The sequence below is a fragment of the Pocillopora damicornis genome, chromosome 5 (assembly GCF_964200805.1).
Source record: "Pocillopora damicornis chromosome 5, jaPocDami1.2, whole genome shotgun sequence".
NCBI lineage: Eukaryota > Metazoa > Cnidaria > Anthozoa > Scleractinia > Pocilloporidae > Pocillopora > Pocillopora damicornis.
Genome location: NC_142674.1, coordinates 26,795,734 through 26,814,555, shown reverse-complemented (window position 1 = coordinate 26,814,555; position 18,822 = coordinate 26,795,734). Strand labels below are relative to the sequence as shown.

At 38.8% G+C, this 18,822-nt stretch overlaps 2 protein-coding genes across 2 annotated transcripts in view; one reads left to right on the top strand and one right to left on the bottom strand.

Annotated features, from left to right (window-relative positions):
• Positions 1-12,118, top strand: part of LOC149046256 (fibroblast growth factor receptor 3-like) — a 25,428-nt gene extending 13,310 nt beyond the window's left edge. The window contains exons 7-20 of the mRNA XM_089206042.1: positions 1,676-1,939; positions 2,074-2,355; positions 3,653-3,901; positions 4,384-4,629; positions 4,889-5,048; positions 5,936-6,126; positions 6,874-6,990; positions 7,417-7,601; positions 9,120-9,239; positions 9,677-9,753; positions 9,883-9,923; positions 10,188-10,284; positions 10,711-10,807; positions 11,273-12,118. Of these exons, the coding sequence (XP_089062168.1) occupies positions 1,676-1,939; positions 2,074-2,355; positions 3,653-3,901; positions 4,384-4,629; positions 4,889-5,048; positions 5,936-6,126; positions 6,874-6,990; positions 7,417-7,601; positions 9,120-9,239; positions 9,677-9,753; positions 9,883-9,923; positions 10,188-10,284; positions 10,711-10,807; positions 11,273-11,425 (2,279 nt within the window). The 3' untranslated portion in view covers positions 11,426-12,118. The remainder of the gene's footprint in view (positions 1-1,675; positions 1,940-2,073; positions 2,356-3,652; positions 3,902-4,383; positions 4,630-4,888; positions 5,049-5,935; positions 6,127-6,873; positions 6,991-7,416; positions 7,602-9,119; positions 9,240-9,676; positions 9,754-9,882; positions 9,924-10,187; positions 10,285-10,710; positions 10,808-11,272) is intronic.
• Positions 12,111-18,822, bottom strand: LOC113666203 (uncharacterized). Its single transcript, XM_089206041.1, has 5 exons — positions 18,742-18,822; positions 18,385-18,510; positions 17,910-18,094; positions 17,272-17,466; positions 12,111-12,451 (listed from the first exon to the last, which is right to left on the bottom strand). The coding sequence occupies exons 1-5, from the start codon at positions 18,820-18,822 to the stop codon at positions 12,349-12,351; spliced, it is 690 nt and encodes a 229-aa protein (XP_089062167.1). The 3' UTR covers positions 12,111-12,348.

The window sequence follows — 18,822 nt, the reverse complement described above, 5'->3', positions numbered from 1 at the left end:
AAGATTCATTAAAAAAATATCACTTACTCCGAAGCGCTCGGAGTTTACAGGTTTTCAAAAGCTCTTCTGTTATGGCGTGAGATTGGGACTAAATCGATCATTACATTTCGTATCGTGTGTTTTTTCTGTATGAATCAACAAAAGGTGCCGGCGACTGACGAGATTACAGGTTAACACGAAAATCAAATAACACCTAAACAAATAATTTTGGCTACCGATTTTCAGTGAATTTTTAAAGAACAATTTTCTTTTAAGTTCCAAGACAGTTTGAAGATTCAAAATAAATATTACGTACTAAAATGCGAAAGTTATACACCACAGAATTGATAAATAGCCTGAAATGAAATTCTATCTTGTTCTTGATTATGCGTTGCCTAGCACGTGACCAAAATCTACCCAAGCGGAAATCCAAAATGACGGTGGCAGTCTGGGCTTAGTTATATCACTCAAAACTCGTTCCCGTTTAACTCATTTGATAAAGAAGGAATCATTAATGTTTCCATTAAGACAGCATTGCCTTGATTTTCCAATATTTACAATGATAGACAGTAATTTTCACTTTTCACCCACATTTACTTCCAACCTTTTCTTTTGAACCAGAAACAAAAACGATATATGTTTAAAACACATGACATCATTCACCTTTGTCAAATGTAATAGCTTGATCATTTCAATTGTAATGCCTTCTTATCCCAACGTTACTTTGTTTCATTGCTACATTAGCGAACACTGAACTACTGCTCGTACTCTAAATATGACAATCAACCACAAAATTCCCTAAACCAGATAACATTAAACATAATCCAAAAAATCATGTAAATCATCTGTCAATTCACGAGTTTGCTCACAGAGCACTTTGATTTTTTTTGTAGAAGCTCAGTAGATTCTATCATATCGGTCATTGTTTAAACTGTCTTTGTTTTGGTGCTACTTTTCGACATAGAGGAAGTATGTCGGACAAAAATATTCACCAAAAAATAAATATTTTTTTGCTAGCTTCAATAATGAGAGGATTAAGTTAAGATGATAAAACAAAGGATTTTGTCGACAGAAATATCGGAGGTCAAATAAATTCGCTACGTGAGGGCAATATTCACGGTGAAAATTTGCATATTTGAGCGGTTGAACGAAAAAAAAAATTTCTCGAAAACTAAAATATATTTTCACAAAGAAACTACACCACAATTATTAGGACACATTGTCTACAAAATAAGAAAGTTGGAGTGAAAGGAAATTTTGGGTGACTTGCCGTTGCTTGTCTGATGCATGTTGACATTAGCTCTTAAGAAACTTACCCTCCTTTTAGATGATTCAGCTTGGCCTTGAGGTGAAATGACGTTATCGAGGGTGTACACGACTTTCATGAATGTAATATGACTGCTCATAAAATCACTTGACTTCAGTTAAGGGTTACCTGATTTTTTTTAATGGGTGACATAACCATTCTTGGATGCGATATAAAGGTTACATTACTTTAATAATGGCTGATATGACTTTGTTTGGAGTAATGTAACTTAGTTTTCAGTACGACAAAGTTAAAAAATTTCTCAAGTTAAGCTTTAGTACAGGTAAATATATTCAATTTTTCTATCTCTTCTTGTAGTCCTTGTGTTAATTACACAAAATTTGACTTATTTCGACAACACCTTCCACACCGGACCATTTTTTTTTGCAGAGAACAAGAATGTGTTGAAAGGAGTTGAACTCTATTTTGATATTGGCAGCAGAGAAAAGCTTCATTGCTCTATAAACAATAAAACCAATCACGCTAGATGGGTCATCAATGGGCGAAAGCTTGAAATAACAAACTCTACTTCTCAAAGGATCAGGGCTGGAGACAATGGTGATCTGTTCATTGATGATGTACAGCTGTCTGATGGAGGAATATATGAATGCCAGAGATTGGAATATGTTCAATATAACATTGTCTACATTAATGGTATGAAAAACAAATCTTCTTATATTGTAGAAATAGGCTTAACATGCATGACAATGTCATGTAAGACAAGTACACCTCTGACCTTTCAAAAGTGTAGCTACGATATTAGTACTTTTCATTATTCCTTTCAACAGCAAGATTTACTGAAAAGACGTTGGACCAACAAACCTTTATTGCGTACGAGTCTGGCATTATAAGCTGTAGTGCTGATGGAAAACCAAATCCCCAGATTTCTTGGAGTAAGAAAGGAGGAAAGCCCTTAGACCCGAAACGATTCACTCCATTATCCAGTGGCAGCCTGCGTATTGGTCCTGTAAAGCCTAAAGACAATGGAACATTCACTTGTACCATGAAACAAACTAAAGGAGCAAAGAGGGTTACAAGCAAAGATAAAGACATACTAGTGAGAGTTATCGGTGAGGGACCAATGAAATAATATATAGAAGGTCATAAATTCAGGTCTTCAAATGTGATTAATTTAATTTACTCAATTTCAAAACCTTTTCGGTGTTCATATTCGCAGCTATGTGAGGCGACATTTTATCGTGAATATGTTCGTTTGTTTTAGTTGTTTGAAAGTAGGGTGTCATGTTAAAAAAATTATACTTAGGTTATTTGTCTAGGTGTAGTTCCTCGTCATAACTCAAATTAAGTGCCCTTTGATAAAGTTTATAGTTTCTTTTCAAACTGGTAATGTGCCTTAGTCGACTTCGGTTGGTCGTAGTGACAAATTCACTTTCTGAATGCAGTATAATCGTTTGTCTGGCCATTAAGTCACTTTGGATATGGATTGCGACTTTTTGACTGCATATTGTGTCTTCTTCGTGCTATAAGGTTGGTAGATATGCATGACCTTATGAAACTCTCTGTTTGGCTGTGATTGGCTGGAATCCTACACAGGCTTCGATTGGCACACTTTGACCAAATGTTCTTCCGAAGTCCGCTGTCGCAAAGTTATCCTGTTTTTGTGTTTCTTGTGGTCAGCATCCATGTTTCTGGGATGTCTGCCCCAATGTCCAATTTATGTCCTAACAGGCAAAGTCTTATATGGATGGCCTCTTTTACCCTGCATTTATAATAATAGGATCACTTTCAATGAACTCTACTTCAGTCCAGAGGAGGCGGTTTCCAGGTGTCTTCTGAAACTGCAAAGGCCTGTCTTGGCATGTCGTTTCTCGATCTGCGATATTGCTCGTTTAACCTCACTTCCATAAGTCTGCCTGTTCCGCTGATGTAAACTTTGCCGTACCTACATGGAATCTTGTAAACCACGGGCTCTTGTTTTAAAGATGCAGCGCCATGGATGGCGGGTGTATTGTTACTATCTGTAACATCAGTGAAGTGAATGGCATGCTTTCGGTTCTTCAAATGCTGTGGGGAGCTATCAGCGTTTTCGCGAACCAAGATTGTGAATGGGTCATATACATAGCGTTTCCAGATCCTTCGCTGGTAAGATGATAAGGTTATCGATTGCTCCTATGACTCTTTATGTGGAGATTAGCAATAACGGCGGACACCAGACTCCCCATGGCTGCGCCCTCAATACGAAGTTCGAAAGGTTCGCGATCTGACAAACGATTATACTTCATACTAAGCGCTACTAGTACTGTCATCATCAAATGTTCATTAAGTTACGTCGTCTAATGTATTCAGTGTAAATGATATAGGAATACATCCGATTTTCCAAGAAAATGTTATTAATTTACCTTTTAGTTCGACCAAAAGTGGATATTTCTGGAGCAAGCGATCGCATCATAGAAGGAAGCAGTGTAAACTTGACGTGTAAAGTTGTGGCGGGTATGCCTGAACCACAGATCACCTGGTTCAAGAATAGTACATTGCAAGGACAGAGTTTGTCTCTCTTCTTTTCTGAGATAAAAAAGGAGGACGAAGGGCGGTACACTTGTAAGGCAGAGAATGAAGCAGGCATTTCTACCAAAGACATTGACATTTCTGTAAAAGGTGTGTTTGTAAAGCTCACAACTGTATTATAAATCAGTCATGCAATTGATATGTCTACAGAGTGTGGATCAATAGTCAGTGGGCCCGACTCTAGATTAAGGTGTCTGGGTCTGAGCTAAGGATAAGGTAATTGTGGAAAACTATCAGAAAAATTAAAAAATGCAAGGGCTTTCAGCTATTATCTACGACTGATTCACCAGTGAGGACCAGGTTAGTTATTCATTGCGAAGAACTAGAAAGTCTTTACAATTGTTCCTTTCTTCCCACTCTTACAATTTGATGATTTCATGGCTAAGTTAGTAATATAGCCTGACTGACATGGTTTTTGGAAGGATTTGTTTGATATGATCAAAAAGTGGTTCATTTTCTTCCTCTTCTTCTTTTTTGTTATTTATTATTTTTTCTTTTTGCGGGTGGGTGGGGGGGGGGGGGGCTGGGTGGTTTCTAATTTTGTAATTTGTGTTTACACCCTTACTTTGCAGTTCCACCTCGTGTTAGTAATGAGTCAAGAAATCTCATCATTGCATTGGACTCCACATTTACAAAAGAGTGTTATTTGAGAGGTGATCCACATGTATCTGTCAACTGGACCAAGGATGGAGTGCTACTTAGTAAAAACAACACCTTGGTTATTAGACAAGTGACGTTTGAAGATAAAGGCTATTATGAATGTACTGCTAGAAATGATTATGGCGAAGCAAAATCTTCCTTCTGGATCGATGTCACAGGTAAATCCTATATCAGATTATGTCATTAATCAAACTTTTAACTTGACAAAGCGTTTGGTTTTGAAGTTTAAGCCAAATTTAAATAGAACTGTTTTTGTGATTAGCAAAACAATAAATGTAACTTGGAAAAAAGACGGAGACTGACAATCCGAAAGAGCAAAGACTGATACACCATTATGGTGTAAAACTTGAATTTTGTTAGTACTTTTACTACCGTCGAGATTTGTCTAATGGCCATATATTTATCTTACACAATCAGCTAAGCAAGTGCCCCGAGCTATGCAAAGTTTCAACACTTCGTGGTATTACATTGGTGGATCGGTGGTGGTAGCAATTGTCATTTCGCTAATTGTCTGGTATTTCTGCAAGCGTCGAAGGACGGGTGACGTCAATTTTTCCGTGTTTTTTCAGATTTCTTTGTCTGAAAGTAAAAGAAGGAAATGTTTAAACTTATTTAACATGTCTGCTGGGAGGGATGGGGAACACTGAGCTAGAGTCTAAGAGTAGAGATATTTTTATATGAATTACTCGCGTCCGGCCAAAAAATGCTAATTGTAGAGTTTTTTCACATCTGTATGTGTTTTGATAACAATTATAAACTCAGCAAATATCAAGTCACTCCTAATTTGTGCAAATTCAAATTATACTGCCATTACACAGAAATTTTATTAGAATATTCGATTTAATGAATTAATGCAAAGCTTTACCTTCTTTATCCCCTCTAATTCATCATTTGGAATTGCAGCTATGGCTCTGTAAGTCAACTATTTTAACTTTTATTCATCAAATTCATCGAAAAAAGAAAAAAAAACTACACCATTACCATGATGACGCAATGCCTTTACTTTTATCGTGCTTATCGCGTTTATGATACATTATTAACATTCATAAAGTGTTGTTAGAATCCGCTTCATTAGTTCCTTTGTTTAATTTCTTAATCTCATTAGTATCTTCCATCTATTTCCGGTTAGATTAATTCATAGATTAATTACTTTTAAAAAAAATGAAATGCGCGGAAAATTTCTGATTTTAAAACTAACTGTTTCTTGTTTAATTTTAACAAACGACGAAAGTAATGTTGAACTTCATCCGATTGACAAAGTGTACTTAAATAACAATAATTACTAATATGTTTTGTAAAAATCTATGCTCCTGGTTTTGTAAAAACATTGTTTTCTCACTATCGGGAAGAGAGATTATCTCGCCAATCAAGTTATCCCGCCAAATCAATTTTTTTACCCTCTGATTTCTCTTTTCTTTTTTTTTTTTAACCTGAAAGTATACAAAGTTGATTTCCTATATTTAGTCCTGATCAAGAGCAGGCAATTGAGATGGAGCCATTGAATGCAGAGGTAGATGAGTGGGAGGTTGCGGTGAACCGTGTCCTGCTACAAGATGTCATTGGACGAGGGGCGTTCGGAGCCGTGTGGAGAGCTCTCCTGAGTTCACCAAATGGACAACCTGGAAATCGGACAGTCGCTGCTAAATGTTTCACGCGTAAGCCTCCTTAAATGTGTTCTATTGATAAATATGTTGATCTCAGGGGTGGTTATAAAAATGTTTTATTTGGGGAGGGGGTGGGGGAGGGAAGGGGTGGTCCAAAATTACTTCCCGACCAACGCACAACCCCCTCTTCTTCACTCAAGGCTACGCGCGGGAAACAAAAAGAGAAGGCAGGGGGAGGAGCAAACAAACAAAGAAGATAATAAACCAGTTTGCTGCAATAATTCTTGTTTCCAACAAGTAGTGTAAAAGGTCACAATGCGCAACATTCCCCCCCCCCCGGGGGGTGTTGCAAATACGTTGGTTCCTTCCTCTTGATCCGCTGCTGAATCCAGTAGGCTTTTTTTTCCTTCCTTTGGACCTATTCCCCTTATTAGTGACTGATTATCCCGGGTTGAAGGAGGCAGTCTAACAGACTGACTACACGGTGCTTTTCTCTGTCAAAAGACATTTACCGAACCAAAGTCAAGCATCTGCATTGATAGTAAAACTAAAGAAAGCCAGAACTATTGATAGGATTCAAACCTCAACTGGTTTCGATTCGGCCTTTGTACTCACAGTCAACTCAGCCGTGGCTGAGGTCAGAGAGTTGGGCAATCTGCTAGCTGCGAAAATTATCATTCAAACGGTAATAGGAAGATGCGAGGTTTGTAACTCTTCCGGATTCTTTCTGGCTTGAACTTGCGTGGAACAAATGCATTAATCAGAATGTGTCTGAATTAATTTATACTTTTGTTGTAGCCACTGCTGGAGAGGAAGGAAGGATATGTCTGATGAGGGAAATTGAGCTGGGGAAACTTATCGGTGAAAACGTTCCGCCAAACATTGTAAAGTTCATGGGCTGTGTTACGAAAGAAAGTAAGTACTAAGCGTACAGCATCTTTTCTAGGTATATGTTATTAACGATGGTAAAAATGCTGAATAAACCCTCTCAGGACCTCTTAACATGAGTTCCGTAAATAAAATGTTAATGGAACGAAGTTTCTTTTTTTTTTTTGGCAACTAGACTGTTTTTCTCCAAGAGCATGTATCCATCGGCAGTTTACTAAGATCTCGGTCGGATAGCCTGAAATCTCGTTAAATGGGCTAACCGGCTTTTTAACCTATGGCAAATTTTTAAAAGTAAATTTTGATGAGGGTTGATAACGAAAAATGAGTCCTTCGTGTAGGCTAAACTGCCCATGAAGAAAGTCATCCGGAAATCTTTTTTTTTTTTTTATATATACAGTAAGGAGCCTTGACGTGGGGTTTATTTACTTTTTCTTTTGTTTTACGTCACTTAAGTTCACCCAATACTCATCATGGAGTACATGCCATGTGGTGACCTGCTTGGTTACCTGAGAAAATGCCGAGGGGTGAGGGATCGGTATTATCTTGGTGAGGGAAGAGCCCAGGATTTGACCAACTACGATCTTGTGATGTTTGCCAAACAAATCGCCGCCGGCATGGTGTTCCTTGGAACGCGAGGGGTAAGTAGATTACTTTTCACGTGTCAATTCTAACTCAGAAAAATCTTTCAGAGATTTAAACTTTTTATTTTTCAATAGCTCGGATTTTGGCCAACATATTTGAGTCCTTTTGAATTTAGATAAAACCTCTAAGACCTTTTTTAGCCATGATGCTTTTTGTTGACATTAACAGGTCACAGTATATGTCAACAAAATAAGTCAAAAGCTATGATTATCTGGAATGGTATAAAATTAAGCTTATGTAGCTGTCAAAAATCGAGTATGCGCTGATGCTTCATTTTTGCTGTTCGAAAGTGGAGTGAATAATATATCTATATATACACTACATAATATATATATATATATATATCTGAAAGTTGGACAAATCAATAAGACAACTTTTCTCTGACTCTGAGTTTCACACTTACGCGATCATCAGACAAAAAGTGGTGTGAATAATATATATATATATATATATATTATTCACTATATATTATTCACTTATTATGCAGTTATATATATATATATATAATATACATATATATATATAAATATATATATATATATATATATATATATATATATATAACTAACTGCAGACAGTACTGTTTCGGCCTTCTGGGCCTCATCAGTGCAGTGCTGATGCTAGGATGGAGGTAAGGCAATATAGCCACCCCAAGTGATCTCACACATGTGGGATCACCTAAGCCATGCCAGAGTGCTCAAACTAGAAAAACTAGTGAGCGTGCATATATATATATATATGAAAGTTGGACAAATCCATAAGATATAACTTTTCTGTGACTCTGAGTTTCACACTTACGCGATCATCAGACAGATCAAGATCTGTAAACTCGTAAAGTTATGTCCTATTGATTTGTCCAACTTTCAGATATTCCGCGCTTTGCGAACGCATCGAGCGCCATACCGCAAGGATAGACTATAATCAAGGTTTATTATATATATATATATATATATATATATATATATATATATATATATATATATGAGGGTTGACCTTATCACTGAGACATAACTTTCTGTGACCCAGAGTTCTAAAATCTGTCTAATGTCGCGTAAGCGTGAAACTCAGAGTCACAGAAAAGTTAAGTCTTATTGATTAGTTCAACCTTCAGATATACCCACGCTCTGCGAACGCATCGAGCACCATGCCGCAAAGATAGACTATGACAAATATTTATATATATATATATATATATATATATATATATATTCATGTACAAACCTTATTGCGACACTTAAAAAAATGGAATAAAGGGAAAAATGGAACTCCCTAGAAATCTGTAAAAGGAAACTAAGGTAAAGAGAGAACCATCTGTGTTTTTCTTTTTTGGAACACAACGGGTCTTCTGTTGGTTTACCATTTCTAGATTTCATTTTATTATCATAATTATTATGATTATTAGCATAGTTATTCATGTTATCATTATTATTGTTATCACTAGTTTGATTCACCGCTGTACTATATAAACCTATCGTTTCTTAGCTTTTATATTCTGGCTCCTTATCTTCTGATAGATTATCCATCGTGACCTGGCGGCTCGAAACGTTCTCCTTGACAAAAACTATGTTTGCAAAGTGACAGACTTTGGTATGGCATATCAAAGCTTCAAGTATGGCCATGGAAATGCCAAAAAGGTAGAAAACATTTTTTTGTTGCTTCAGTGCGGGGTTTTTCCGGAAAAAAGTTGTAAGCGTAAGCATATTCTCTGCACAATGTTAATGTACCTCGACTACCAACAGGGTTTCATAGCTCACTTTGAATTAAAAGAAAGAAACAAAACAAAACAGAGGTAGAAATAAACAGAATGAATACTCTGGCCTGGGCATCGGGATATGTCAATTTCATTAACGTTTTTTGTAAAGTCTCGCGAAAGGAGTTACATTTTCTGTTTTCCATGACAGCTTTACGAAGGCTAACATTAGATTGACCTATAAGGGAACCAGAAATTTAGCTTTCTTTTCTCATTGAAACATATTTACATTATGCAGCTTCATAATTTTTTAAAGATGGCTTTGAAAAAAAAAAAGGACATAAGTTTTGTACGGCAAACGTTTATTGGTTGTTTCTCCAGGGATGTTTGCCAATCAAATGGACTGCACCAGAGATTCTGCTGGGAGAACTTGCTGGACTTTCTACCTTGTGTGATGTGTATGTATAGATATGTATATTACTCCACCAAACTAACGAAATTACTATCTTTGGATTTTTCTTTATCAATTCACGTTCAAAATTCACTCAGCGATTAATTGTAGAATATTTCTGATATGCTCTTGCCAGGTGGTCCTATGGAATCGTTCTGTATGAGATAGTTACCCTTGGTAAGCCAAGCTATGTTCAGTCAATACATTTAACGCTTAGAACAGCAATGCGCAAGCGCTATAGAAGTGATGCTATTTTAATTACTATTATTTTAATAAAGATTTGTTTTTACTTACTCCTTGGCCATTCATCACTGTAAAATTCTTTAAGCTAATTCTTTAGTTCTTACGTAATGTTCCTTCCTGTAACTTAGTTGTGACACGGTCTCTGTAGAGTTGATAAATTAAGAAATGTGACATGCATTTGTCCTTATCCTTTGACAGGAGGAATTCCGTACGACGGATGGTCAGAAGGTATGGTGGTTGCAGAGGTCACCAAGGGATATCAGATGCCAAAGCCCGATCATGTTGATAAAAAACTGTGAGTTGCATTTTTTTAGCATAATACCAACGTGTTCCTAAAAATAACCTAAGATCCAAGACGACATATTTTACCGTTCTCATTGCTGAAATCTTTGCAATAAAGCAACTGAACTACAATCATATCAGTAGGTTTCCGTTATGTGAATGTGAACCAGGAGCATACCGTATTCAGCGAGATGCGGTGTGGACAATTATGACATTAAAATGTATTTGAAAAACATCAGAGCGAGTGTAGTAGTGTGATATGTTCAACGTCCCAGAACATGCCTAAACCATTGCCTATACTATTTTCAATAAAAGGACAAACCTTAACCATTGCCTATACTATTTTTAATCAAAGATTCCAGTAGGAGGACCTTACTGGTATTCTTTACACAATCCATAAAAAGGTAGTTAAGAGTATACCATGATTGTTAAATTTCAGGTATGATATCATAAAAAGGTGCTGGAACCGTAACCCTGACTTCCGTCCTCCTTTTGAAAGCCTGCGACAAAGAATGGACAAATACATTCGTGAAGAGGTTTGTTTCTAGAATTGACAACTTCCTCATATTTTTTGCTTTTTAAAGACTCGAAAGCTTTTCAAACTTCTTACCTTGCCCCATGTGTTGGGAGCAATACTTAGTAGCTTTGGTCTTATTTCCGGTCGCTTTATAAAAGCTTCAGCTGAGACCATTCATACTTCTGGTAAGAGACATTTTCCAGCCCGTCAGGCCATTTACGGGCATTTCAACTCGCTGGCTCCTTCTGATATTTATGGCGGTTGTTATCGTCCTCAGGGCATAAATCTGGTCAGTCCTGCCCACCTACTTGCAACTTCTCTATTTTCAGAGAGGAAATAGGAAACTCACTTAGTATATCCGCGACTTTAAACCAAAGAGATTCTCAGTACGCCGGGGAAGTGATCGCACTTTTCAGCTTGACTTTCCAGTGTTTTAGCGCTCTGCAGCTAATGTATTACCCTCATTTGTTACTTTTTTCCTAAGACATACGTGGAACTTCTTAACTTGGGCGCTTATGACAAGGCAAAATACTCCAGGGTTGAAGATCTCGGAAATGAAGACGCAGGACCAAGTGAAGAAGTTGCAAAGACGGCCTCTGCTAAGAGATTGGGAAAATGGGCCAGTGACCGTCGTTAGGGTACATAATCGTTCCTTCTCAGTGCTAAACTAAGTCAGTGTAGGTTTGTGTTAGTTAAATTTCTCTCCATAAAAGTATTAGAAGAATATGGGAAAGCTTTGTCATTGATTAACAAAATGATAATGATAAAAGCACAAAAAAAACAATGAATTAATTCTCAAAGAATGCTAATAATAAATAATTTAATCGGTTTCAGAATAAGGAAAATTGGATAGATATGAATGAAACTTCCGTAATTGATAAAATCAGAAGAGAAAGAAAGTAAGAAACAAAAAACAACCAACTTGAAAAATAGCTCGTTTATGCAGATAGCTGTACTTTGCAAACTTTTCATTGTTGTATTGTGAAACCATTTCGTAAATTTGTTTGTGGCAGACCTAGTAAGAGATCTCCTTAAATTTGGTAATATTTTGTAGTTCGGTAATGAATTAGTCGTGTGGTATTAATTAGCACTGAGGTATCACTTAACGAAGTATCTTCTTTAAATTAGATATTGCATCACTTCTGGTGATTTGTTCAACTTTCAAGTTACTTTTATTTGAAAACAAGCGATTGCATTGTTATTGATATCTAACATTTTGCTCTTAGTATCAAAGGCTTTTGTCATAAACGGAGAGAACCGTCTTAATAGAGTGTGAGTTAATCAAATTAATAATTTTCTTAAGTGTATTCGATTTGTATGAGAAAAAAAACGCCATTTAAAGGGTGCGTACGGTGGTAAACGGAAACAATTTTGCTATGGCAAAATGGAATGCTTGTTTAAAAACTTGACGAAATGAGAGCACGTATGAGCGTTTAATTTTTGTCACAATTTCCAAACACAATAAGTTGTATCGAACATAATGTAAAACACTCTATTTAATATCTGCAATAAAAAGACTAGAGGCTTATCTTATGACTATTTATTGATTACCAAGTCAATTTAGATTGTAACTATTCCGTAAAATAGACATTCCTCGGGAATCTTTCCTTCTTTGATTAGTTTATTTAACCTTTCGGCCAATGGATGAGCCCTCTCTACGCATCTGTGGAGCCCAACAAAGAAAAAACAGTTAGATTAAATTTTACCTCGGGCAATTGTAACCTTTTACAGACTATATTTAGTAAGGTATTGTGGGCTGTCAGTAGAACTGTGCCCTGTGATAATGAAACACATGCATGTAGGGTCTAAAAATGAAGAAGTATGCCACAAAAGGCAGCCACGAAGGCGAACAACAACAGTACACACAGTACACGTTTCTTTAATAATCTTCCCGCGCTCACACCTTCCCGGATGTATACTTTTACATAAACAACCGCTGTCCTAGTATACTACATTCCCTCTCTTTCTTCGCTCAGATGGTTGACCTCGAAAGACAGAAACATAACAAACTTCCACTTTGTTTAGATACCGTAAAAGTTCAATTCGATTCCAAATGTTCAAGACAAAAATCACGCTAAACATAAACATAGCCTTGGCCGTTCAGCTTATAAAACAACGTTTCAATGTCACTCATGTAATAACAACGAACAGTAATATGAAAATGCCAATGTCACTAGTTTTAGTACAGAACGTAGTCACTCAGAGCCTTTGGACGGCTCGTAATTCTGCCGGATCTTCTCACATGCGGCTCAGCTGTAGGTACAGTAGAAGGTACATCTTCTGGTGGTGATTCAGCCATTGGTACTTGATCCTCTGCCACAGGTGGCGTCTCAAATGACTTAGGTTCAGTCCGTGGTTTAGCGTCCTGTTGTGGCGTTTCCTGTTCTTCTGGATCTGGCATATTAAAGGACTTAATATGCTGAAGGCTGCGTTTGTACTGGACACCTTGAGGCGATCGCAACACCACCTGGTCCCCATAACGAGATATCACCTGATATGGTTCCTTCTCATAGCAAGGTGACAGCTTATTTTCTTTCTTCTTCTCAAGCAGAACACTGTCTCCTTCTTTCACATTTCGATCTCTGGCATGGAACTTCTTGTCCACATAGTCCTTGTTAAACTGCTTTCTCTGATTGTCCCGATCACGAACGGCTTGATCGCTCACTTCTAGCTCCTCCTCTTCAACGTTGACTAGCTCAGGCATTTTAGTTGTTAGCTTTCTCCTAAACAATAACTCGGCGGGACTCTTTCCTGTGGTTGAATGTGGCGTGGACCTGTACGCCAAAAGAAACCTGTTTAGCTCCTCTCTCCAATTCTGTCCTTCTGCATGGGCTGCTCTCATGGACTTAAGAAGCGACCTGTTTTGCCTCTCTACCTCGCCATTAGCTCTTGGCCATAGAGGTGTTGTGTAACGGTGTTCAATCCCCATTTCATTCAGGTAATCTTCTACTTCTTTGGATACAAGATTTGAGCCATTGTCGGTACGCAGACCTTTAGGCAACCCATGTCTTGCAAATTGGGCATCCAAGCAATGAATGATGGTTTTGCTGGAAGTTGTTCGGATAACATCAACTTCTATCCACCGGCTGTAATAATCAACGAGAACTAACAAGTGTTCTCCAGAAGGTAACGGACCCATTAGATCCACAGCTACTTCTTCCCATGGTTTGTTGGGTAACGGTGTTGACTTCAATGGTGGGGGTGGAACGTTCTTTGTAACCATCTGGCACCCGTAACACTCTGCACATCTTTTCTCGGCATCACGATCCATAGCAGGCCACCAGACTTTTGTTCTAAGTCTCTCCTTTGTCTTTGTGACTCCTTGGTGCCCCTCGTGTGCCAAACTAACGACTCTCTTGCGAAGTGCTTGGGGTATAACAATTCTTGTCCCCCGGAGAATTACATGGCCAATAAAAGTCAACTCATTGCGCACTGGCAAATACTGCTTTGGGGCATTGTCCCATTTCCCTTCGATGAGACAATTTCTGAGTGCTTGCAACTCAGAGTCTTGTGCTGAGACTTGTTCAATCTCTTTGATTCTCAATGCAGCGGGGACAGCATGTAGAGCTATCGCGCGTACATATCCATCATCTTCCGCGGAATTGTCTGACGCCGGTATCTTCGTCAGTCGGGAAAGGGCATCTGCGATGTTTTTTCTTGAAGGCACATAGCAAACTTGATAGTTGTACGGTTGTAAACGCAGAACCCAGCGCTCTATTCTGGCTGAAGGTTTAGACTTCCTGGAATAGATGACTTTAAGTGCTTCATGGTCTGTCACCAGATCAAACTGTGGAAGCCCGTACAAGTAGAGGTGGAAGCGTTCACAAGCCCAGACTAAGGCTAGTGCTTCCTTTTCTGTCTGACTATAACGACGCTCCACTTGACTCAAACTACGACTAGCATAACAGATGGCACGGCTTTCCCCATTCTTTTCTTGCACCAGCACGGCGCCAAGTCCAACAGGACTTGCATCAGCAATAACACGGGTGGGTGTGTCCTTATCGAAGTAAGCTAGGACTGGTGCACTTGCAACTTGACTCTTCAATCTCTGAAACGACTGCTCCTGCTCCTTGCCCCAAACGAACGGTTCCCCTTTTCTTGCAAGTTTTCTGAGGGGATCAGCAGTGGTAGCAAAATCGGGTATAAACCTGGCACTGAATCCAACGAGCCCCAAGAAGCTACGGACTTCTGAGGGTGTCTGAGGCTGACTTGCCTCTGCAACTGCTCTGACTTTTTCCTCCGTTGGGCCGATGCCATGCTTACTCAGCAAAAGACCCATGAATACCACTTTAGTCATTCGGAAAGTGCATTTTTCAGCATTCAAAGTCAGCTGCTTCTCACTAAGACGTTGCAACACACTGTGTAAGTTCTTATCATGTTCTTCAGTGTCTCGACCATGAACGATAAGATCATCTGCTATGTTTGACACCCCTTGTAGACCTGCCATTGACTGGGTGATGATATGCTGGTACTTCTCTGGTGCGGCATTTACACCGAAACTCAAACGTTTGTAGCGGAATATACCATCATGGGTGGCAAAAGCAGTGATATCCCTTGAATCAGGATCCAGCTCAATTTGGTGAAAACCCCACCTTAAATCTAACTTCGAGAAAACACCACTCCCATTAAGACTTTCAAGGACTTCATCTATGGTTGGTATGGGCAATCTTTCCCGAATAATGGCCTCGTTGGCTCTCCGCATGTCGACACACAACCTTATGTCCCCGGACGGTTTAGGAGCAACAACGACTGGCCTTACCCACACCGTAGGCCCCTCGACTTTCTCAATTATGTCCTTTTCAAGGAGTTCGTTAACCTTGGCAGTTACTTTGTCCTTTACAGAAAAAGGTACTCGTCGCATTTTTTGAACGACTGGAGTTACACTGGGGTCAATGTGTAGCTTCAACTGATAATCTTTAAGCTTTCCAATTCCCTGGAATACACTGGGGTATTTTGCTTTGAGTCCTCCCACGAAGGTGCCATCAACAGTGTTACAGTCTCCTGTCCCAAGAGTTCCCGAGAGATCCACACGAAGGATTCCAAGATCTGTGGCGGACGAATATCCCAGCAAACAACGCCCGGATTCAACAACAATGAAATCTGCCACAACCTTTGCTTTGGGTACGGAAACTTCTGTCTGAAACTGGCCCTCAATTTTAAGCTCTCGACCCCCATAAGCATACAATCTCTTCAGACAAGGTTTTAATTCAATCTTGAGCCCCTGATACTTAAGTTCCTGCAGTGTATCTTTACTAATGAGGTTACTTGCAGAACCTGAATCAATCAACACATCTCTGCTGATTCCACCAATCTTCACTGAGATAACGGGTTCAGAGGAATTTGACATAGCACATGTCTGTTCTTCTATAGTAAAAGCAAAACTGTCATCCTCACCTGACTCGTTACAATGACCCTCAACATGATTTGCCTGTCTCCCCTTACCATGACGCTGCTGTCTGCCTCCCCGTTGTTGGTTGTTACCTTGTTTTCCAGGCTTCGAGTTCCTTCCCCCTTTGCAACAGCTGGCATAATGACCATATTTACCACACTTGCTGCACTTGCGACCTCGGGCGGGACAATTTGTACTTTGGGCAAAATGACCTTCTTTACCACAGTTGAAACAAACGCTTTTCCCTTTGTCTCCACGCCCAGGACGTTCTTCAACTGCATGAGTACCTGCTCCAGGTTCTTGGCTTGGCATGACCATTTGACCTGCCTGCTCGTGTGAGGCTTCCCACTTTCGAACTTTATCCATTGCTGCTTGCAGAGTAATATTAACGACTTCCAATAGCTTCTTCTTTAGCTCAACATTAGGCAACTTTTCAATCAATTGATCCCGTAAATTTTCTTCCAAAGTTGGACCAAAATTACAATGACGAGCTTGTTTACGTAAACGAACCATGAACTTATCGGCGGTCTCTCCCTTTGTCGGCGTAAGTTGACGAAAGACATGACGCTCGTACGGTACATTGTCCTCGGCTCGAAAATGAGCATCCAACTTTCGCAGACACACCACATACTCATTATCCTCGTTAGCATTCAGTGGTCCAGGATCTGGAATATCTTCGTAAATATCTTGTACTTCCATACCTGCTAAATGAAGTAACTGAGCTGTTTTCCGAGAAGGATTCGTAATTCCCTTGCCATCGATGTAATACTGATACGATCGTTTCCACTGTCGCCATCGTTCCGCGACCTGAGAGGAAGACCCTGTTAAATCTAGAGGTGGAAGCGCCCTTTCTACTGAATTCGCCATCCTCGTCGCCAATTTGTAGGGTCTAAAAATGAAGAAGTATGCCACAAAAGGCAGCCACGAAGGCGAACAACAACAGTACACACAGTACACGTTTCTTTAATAATCTTCCCGCGCTCACACCTTCCCGGATGTATACTTTACATAAACAACCGCTGTTCTAGTATACTACAATGCACTCATCCAATGCGGGTATAACAAAAGCAACAAAGTTCATTGGTAAAACTTACACAGTACAGGATATCAGATCATCAGCTGTAAGATCCTCAGTGTCGTCTTCGTCATTTGAGGTAGGGACTTCGCTTTTCCCGCCTTCGAACTCAACAGAACCGCGTTCTATTATTTCTCCACCGCAGTCTTCCTCTTCCAAGTCAGCTGGGAAAGCTGTAGCTGATGGACTACCGATATCAAAGTCATCACTTTCACTGTAAATGAAAAACACTAGGTCGCCTAGGTCCTAAAATTTTCTTGAAGTAGTTTCTTAGTCAATGTATCCTAGTGGCCATCTGCTACGTTATGAAACTGATTTGTTGACTGATCAAGTCGTTAATCTTCGCAGGTTCATGGTTTACTTATTATATAGCACTGTATAAAAGAACACGTTGCATTGAACTCTTGAGAGCATCTGGTAAATAGATGTTTATTGACTTTTATTTCCTAGACATTTCACATTTAATTAAAAACTATTCGCTGTAATACGTCGTCTAGTCGATAATCAAAAACTATCAAGGTTTACCAAACCTAGCTTATTCGCCCTTCTCTGAACAGTTCGTAGGTGTAGCAATAAGCAATCACATCCAGGAAATAAACAAACGACTGTGACATAAACTAACGTACACTGTAACAAAAGTCAGAATAGCGACATTACTTCTCAGAAACAATTGCGTCCTCGCAGTCATATTGATCCTGTTCATCGTCATTTGATACGGTCAGAATAGAGCCTGTAGGTTCAGGTAAACATTTTGCAGCTTCTTTGGTAAAGAAGTTCTCTAACATTTTTACTCCCTTAACTCCGGCTCCTCTCTTTTTTTGACATGCATTAATTGAAGTGGGCTATAACAACAAAAGAAAAAGACAGTTTGCAAACACATGCGTCGATACAACTAAACTTTTAAGCTTCAATATAAAAGTAACAATTTAAAATAAATATCCGCTGTTTTACAGGATTGCTGAGTGGGACACCGTGTATGGTGTTACCTCATTGAAGTCGGATCACGTGGAAATTCTGACACTATAACCTGATTAAAGGACGTTATTAAATTTATAATAAAAGTTCTTAAAGGTAAATTAAAAGCGATTATTTAGCAAAGCGCAATTACTGTCGTTGTCACAAAAATACTTACTTGTTTTGAAAAATGATATTTTTGCTGCCGTCTTTCTGTCAAGTTGAACGGAGTACGACTTGCAGCAAAGACCGTATTTGATTTTTGCCTCATTGATGGCTGTCGAACCTTCAAGTTTCTCAAGCTCTGAAACAAATTATAAGAAAAATACAGAAGGAGTAACTGGCCTTTTTAATATAACTATATGTGCATAACTCCAATATGCTTTTTTACTTCAGGTGTAAGACATTTTTGTTAAAACAGGCTAAAATGAAAACACAACGATATATATCTTGAAGACATTTTAGTGTGCAGTATCGCCGTATATTTCTAAGAGTCTTACAGTATTATTAGTCGACGTGCTGTGTTTTTAGATACGACATTGGCTCTTTCCACCCGGCGAATTAGATGCTGAGGGTAACTCTGAGATGAACGAGGAAATCCTAGTAGTTCCTTCAT